At 35.1% G+C, this 6,049-nt stretch overlaps 1 protein-coding gene across 1 annotated transcript; it reads right to left on the bottom strand.

The window, feature by feature from the left end:
- Nucleotides 1-1,422: 1,422 nt before the first annotated feature.
- On the bottom strand, nt 1,423-4,017 carry LOC128251180 (uncharacterized). Its single transcript, XM_089344227.1, has one exon. The coding sequence runs from the start codon at nt 4,015-4,017 to the stop codon at nt 3,277-3,279; it is 741 nt and encodes a 246-aa protein (XP_089200353.1). The 3' UTR covers nt 1,423-3,276.
- Nucleotides 4,018-6,049: the final 2,032 nt, after the last annotated feature.

The raw sequence follows: 6,049 nt of genomic DNA, 5'->3' as shown, positions 1-6,049 counted from the left end.
AAACAATGGTTTCAAATTTTTCCACAAGGGCAGCCATTTTTTTTTTTGGGGGGGGGGGGAAAGGATGTATTGATTACATTGACCCCAGTGTTCAGCTGGTACTTAATTTATCAACCCTGAAAGGATGAGAGGCAAAGTCAAGCTCGGCAGGATTTGAACTCAGAGCATACAGGCAGAAGAAATACTGCTATGCATTTTGCCCAGCATGCTAATGATTCTGCCAGCTCCGATACCTTACTGTCCAATAAATAATCCTTTCTACTATTGACACAAGGCCTGAAATTTTGGGGGACGAGACTAGTCGCTTACATTGACCCCAGTGTTTCACTGGCACTTAATTTATCAACCCTGAAAGGATGAAAGGCAAAGTTGACCTCGGCAGAATTTGAACTCAGAATGTAGCAACAGGTGTAATACTGCTAAGCATTTCGTCCAGCGCGCTAATGATGCTAATGATACAAATACTATAATAGTAAGATTTTTAATTAAAAATTTATAAGATTCTTTCCTAAAGTATGATTTTTATTAAATTAAGATTTAAATTTACATATAAATTTCATAACAAATTTTGGTGACAAGATCAAACATGAATTTCTCAATGATTTCTTCTTTTGGTGAAATTTCCACTTTATTTATATTTGGAAAGTTTCCTCCTACTTTTTTAAATTACGAAGTCTTTGATCAGATCCTCAAAATTAATCTTAGGTAACACATCTGCATCTATACTTAGTAGGGATAAAGATATCCTGAATATTATTTTACCACGTTTTAAAGTGATTTCTTTTGTGCTGTAGCGAAACAAGAATGTAATTTGAGGGCGATTTGATTGCAGTTTATAATGAATTGAACGACTAGATAGATTGTCTTGTTGGTATGCTATAGTTATTTGTTAATTGGAGAAAGTGGTAAAATTTCTCAAATGAATTCTTCACTTTATTAAAGTTTTAATTAGTGAATAGTTTTGAAAGATGGTGAGCTGCCAGAATCGTCAGCACATCAGACAAAAATACTTAGCTACATTTCTTTTGGCTTTTTACATTCTAAAAAGCACCTTTGGGCCTCACAGAGGCAATGACAAATGACCAAGACCTTTGGCAACATGCTGTGCTTGAGAAGACTTATCAAGCCAAGTGAAATTGTAGTCGTGACCGATACTGGTGGCATGTAAAAGCACCCATGACACTCTCTGTTGGCATTAGGAAGGGCACCCAGCCGTAAAAACCATGCCAAATCAGATTGGATCCTGGTGCAGCCCCTCAGTGTTCTAGCCCCGGTCAAATAATCCAACCCATGCCAACATGGATAATGGACATTAAATGATGAGGATGAGAATGATGTTGGTATGTTTACAGTGCTGAAACAATTTTGCAAACAGTAATTTTCACTGTCCAATAAAAATAACCAATAAATATTACAGGAGTAGTAAGATTTTTAAGATTTTTTCCTAAAATATGATTTTTATTAAAATAAGATTTAAATTTACAAATTTTGGTGATAAGATCAAACATGAATTTCTCAAAGATTTCTTCTTTTGGTGAAACTTAAGAATTCACAGAAAGTAAGTGGTAAAATTTCTCAAATGAATTCTTCACTTTATTAAAGTGTTCGGAAGGGCACCCAGCTGTAGAAATCCTACCAAAACAATCACAGAAGTTTGGCACAGGCTTCAACCTGGCTGGCTCTTGTCAAACCATGGAAGGTGGACGTTGAATGATGATGATGATGATGATGATGTTTATAATGAAATTTAGTTTCGAATGTTGGCACAAGGCCAGCAAGTTCAGGGGAAGGGTAAGTTGATGACGTTAACCCCAGTGTTTAATCTTATCAACCCCAAAGGGATGAAAGGCAAAATCGACCTCAACAGAATTTGAACTGAGAACATGGAAGATAGGTAAAATGCTGCTAAGCTAACGATTCAGCCAGCTTGCTACCTTAATAATAATCTTTTCTACTATAGGTACAAGGCCTGAAATTTTGGGGGAGGGATCAATTCCGGTTCTCAGTTGGTACTTATTTTATTGACTCTGAAGGGATGAAAGGCAAAGTCGACCTCAGCAGAATTTGAACTTGGAACATGAAGACAGATAGAATGCCACTAAGCATTTTGCATGGCATGCTAATGATTCAGCCAGCTTGCTGCCTTAATAATAATAATAATAATGATTTCAAATTTTGGCCACAAGGGCAGCTTAGGGGAGGGGATTAAGTTGATTACATTGACACCAGTGCATAACTGGTACTTATTTGACCCCAAAAGGATGAAAAGCAAAGTCAACTTCAGCGGAATTTGAACTCAGAATATAGCGGTAGATGAAATACTGATCAGCATTTTGCCTGGCATGCTAACAAATCTGCCCGCTTGCTGCCTTTTTAATAATCCTTTCTACTAAAGGCACAAAAGGCCTGAAATTTTAGGGGAGGGGTCTAATTGCTTACATGGACCCCAGTGTTTCACTGCTGCATAATTTATCGACCACAAAAGGACGAAAGGCAAAGTCAAACTCGGCAGAATTTGAACTCAGAATGTAAAAGGCAGACAAAGTGCCACAAAGTATTTTGCCCGGTGTACTTACAATTCTACCAGCTCGCCACCTAATGTTCAAAATGAATACCATTTGTGATAATCTTTATTTCTTTTATATTTTTCCTTGAAATGCAGCCATACTTGGGCACCAACTTGAAGGATTTATTAATCAAATTGCCTGGCAATGCTAACAACTCTGTCAGTTCACTGCCTTTGTGAGATTTACAAAATAAGAAATCAAGAATGAAAGACTTCTCAATGATAACGTTTTTCTCCAGTGTGACTATTTGTGAACTGCAACGATTGAATTGTCAGAGAATGTTTTTATTCACATAAGGTTCAGTCAAATGAAAGATTTCCCAATAATAAGGTTTTTTTTTTCTCCAGTGATTTGCAAGAATTGAATTGTTAGAATTGTTTTCCACATTAATGCTCAGGCAAATGGTTTTTTTTTCTCTAAAATGTACTCTTTTGTAAATTACAAGATTTGGATTCTGAGACAATATTTTACAACTGAAGGATTTTTCACCTGTGTGAGGATGACTGTAGATAAAAAGACAAGAATTCGACATACATTTCTTACAATTTCACAGTGAAACTTCTTTATCCAGTGTGTTTTTTTTTTATCATGAATTACAAAACGAGACATCAGTGAACAATTTCCTGATAAGGTTTTTCTCCAGTGTGGGCTACAGTTTGTGAATTGCAAAAACTGAAGTGTCAGAAAATGTTTTCCTCTACATTAATGCTCAGTCAAATGGTTTCTCTCCAAAATGTATTCTTTTGTGCATTACAAGATTTGGATTCTGAGTGAAAGACTTCCCACAAATATCACAATGAAAGGGTCTTTCACCCGTGTGAGTACGATTGTGGATAACAAGACCAGAATTCCGTGTAAAAGATTTACCACATATTTCACAACAATAAGGTTTTTCACCTGTGTGAAGTCTTCCATGTTTTTTTAATTCACCATTACTACTAAAAGATTTTCCGCATATTTCACAATGATATGGTTTTTCTCCAGTATGTATCCTTTTATGTCTCGTTAAGTCACTGTTATTAACAAACGCTTTACCACATATTTGACAAAAATTGGGCCTTTCTCCAGTATGCATTCGTTTGTGAACCACAACGTTAGAATTACTAGAAAATGATTTGCCACAAATTTCACAATGATAAGGTTTTTCTCCAGTGTGTATTCGTTGGTGTCTTTTTAAATGATCGTTGGTGATAAACGATTTGCCGCATATTTCACAACGATGAGGTTTTTCTCCACTGTGTATCCTTTTGTGTTTTGTTAAATTACTGTTAGAAACAAAAAATTTCAAACATATTTCACAGTGAAACGGTTTTTCTCCAGTGTGAGTACGTCTGTGAATAACAAGATTTGACATCTGAGTAAAAGACTTCCCGCATATTCGACACTGGAGCACTTTTTCTCTAGTCTGTACTTTTTTGGGCCTGTTCGGATCACTATTTATAACAGACATTTCTCAACTTTTAATCAGTTCCTCGATAATTAATATAAAATACGTTAATCACTTGGACACTTCTAACACAACTGAGTTTTTTTTTTTTTTTTTAACCATATAGATACAGTTATAGGGACAATCAGTGGTGAGAAGCCTTTATCTACTGAAGGAAGATCGAAATATTTCTGAATATCGCGGTAAGGCTTGTAAGGAAAACTTTCTTTTCAGAACATGAAGTATTTACGCACAAAGAAACACACAACTTATAGTGGAAAATGTTTTGAGCCTAAAATAGGACAGTCATTATCGAAACTGTTTAGACACGAGATCCTCTCGAAGTGGTAAGCACATTCTTGTAGGCAAGAAGATATTTTTCTCTGCGTTAAAGAATATATAAATGGTTAATGGGTGGTGATGTAGACAAAAACAAAGCAGAGATAGAGAGAGAGAGATCATAAATAATAGGCAGCAGATGTCCTGAGAAAATAGGAATTTTTGTAATGGGACGATAGCGCAAGAGAAAGACACAATGGTATAGGATGGACGTTGGGGGGAAAATGCGTAGGATATAAATATCGATATATTTGTGTGTGTAATGTGGCTTGAATCGTTCACAATTGTTTACCACGGATGTAGAAAAGTTCACAATATATTCTGTTGTGGCAATCCACCTAAGCTGCCGGCAGTGCGTGATATAACAAAGTTTGTGATGAAGTAAAATATTTAATCATGAATGTAATGGAACACCAACCCTGAAACATCTATGTAACCGTTATGTTATCCACAAGCATTAACGTTCACCTTAATAAGAGATAATTACTAAACATGACTTAATTAACTTGCCTGAACTAATTATATCGTACCAAATAAGTGGCGTCATTGACAATTCTTTCCCCTGCTTCAATGACATCGGTGTCATAAGTTAAAAGTGTCTCTAAAAATTTAATACAGTCAGAAACATATTCAGTTGTACCCGACCCCCGATAAATACAAAACCGGACTTCTTAATCCAGCTTCTAGGAATACTATGTAATACCATGTAATATTGAGTAAACAGGTGTTAAAAATAGTTTTGTTCTTTAATTTCTTCACCTGGATGATAAAAATTCTCTACTTTACAATTGTATTAATTTGTACCTTTATTTCTTGAATAAAATCATGTTCTTCATTTCGCTTCTTTTAATTTTCACCCTTTAAACATTATACTGTATACATAGTACATGGCGATATATTTTAAGAACTTTTAATAATAAATATCAAACATACCTTGCTTTAAAAGTGTATTAATTTGAATTTGTTCAATACTATTTAGTTTCTAGGAAAAGTGACCATGCGTCACTACAAGTTCTTTACATTTTATAGTTTGTTTATATTTTAAATACAGGCCTATATAGTTAAGAAAACCAGAAAATTCAGAATTCCGGGGCACTTCTTGTCTTAAGCTTGCTAGATAATTGGTCCAGTATTCTATAAAGAACAAATTACTCAGCAAAAATAACTATAGCACACCAACAAGACAATCTATCAAGTCGTTCGATTCATTATAAACACGTTTTGAAAAGTAAACATTTATTTTAAGGTTTGTTATTGTTTAGATTTTGAATTGATTAAATCTTTTATGGGGGCACCAAAATGTTTTAAGCGCTCAGGGTCTCGGTGGGTCTTAATCCGCTCCTGTGCCCAAGGTGCCATGCAATGGGACTCTCTTTTCTCTGAAGACCATAGCGCTACAAATCGGGCTGTTGAACCCCCAGTGCAAAACCCATTGGTAAGATCAGCCGTAACGAATATATATCGATTAATATATTCACGCTATTGATAAATATATGCAAGTGCATATTTTTTCTACCTTATGGATCACACACACACAATTTCTTACAAATTTAAAAGGTACTGTTAAATGTAACAGAATTCTGGGAAGCATATTTTAAAGCACTAAGTCTGTAAATTTCTGTGTTCTTTATTTGCATGCTCGCAAATGACACGATTTTAAAAAGAAGATGAAGAAGATATCGATCTGTTTGTGAGTGAGTTCGAAAAAGAAATAGAG

The sequence above is a fragment of the Octopus bimaculoides genome, chromosome 28 (assembly GCF_046866305.1).
Source record: "Octopus bimaculoides isolate indiv1 chromosome 28, ASM4686630v1, whole genome shotgun sequence".
In the NCBI taxonomy this organism is placed as follows: Eukaryota; Metazoa; Mollusca; class Cephalopoda; order Octopoda; family Octopodidae; genus Octopus; species Octopus bimaculoides.
Note: the sequence above shows the minus strand (reverse complement) of the source record. Positions and strands in the feature narration are given on the sequence as shown.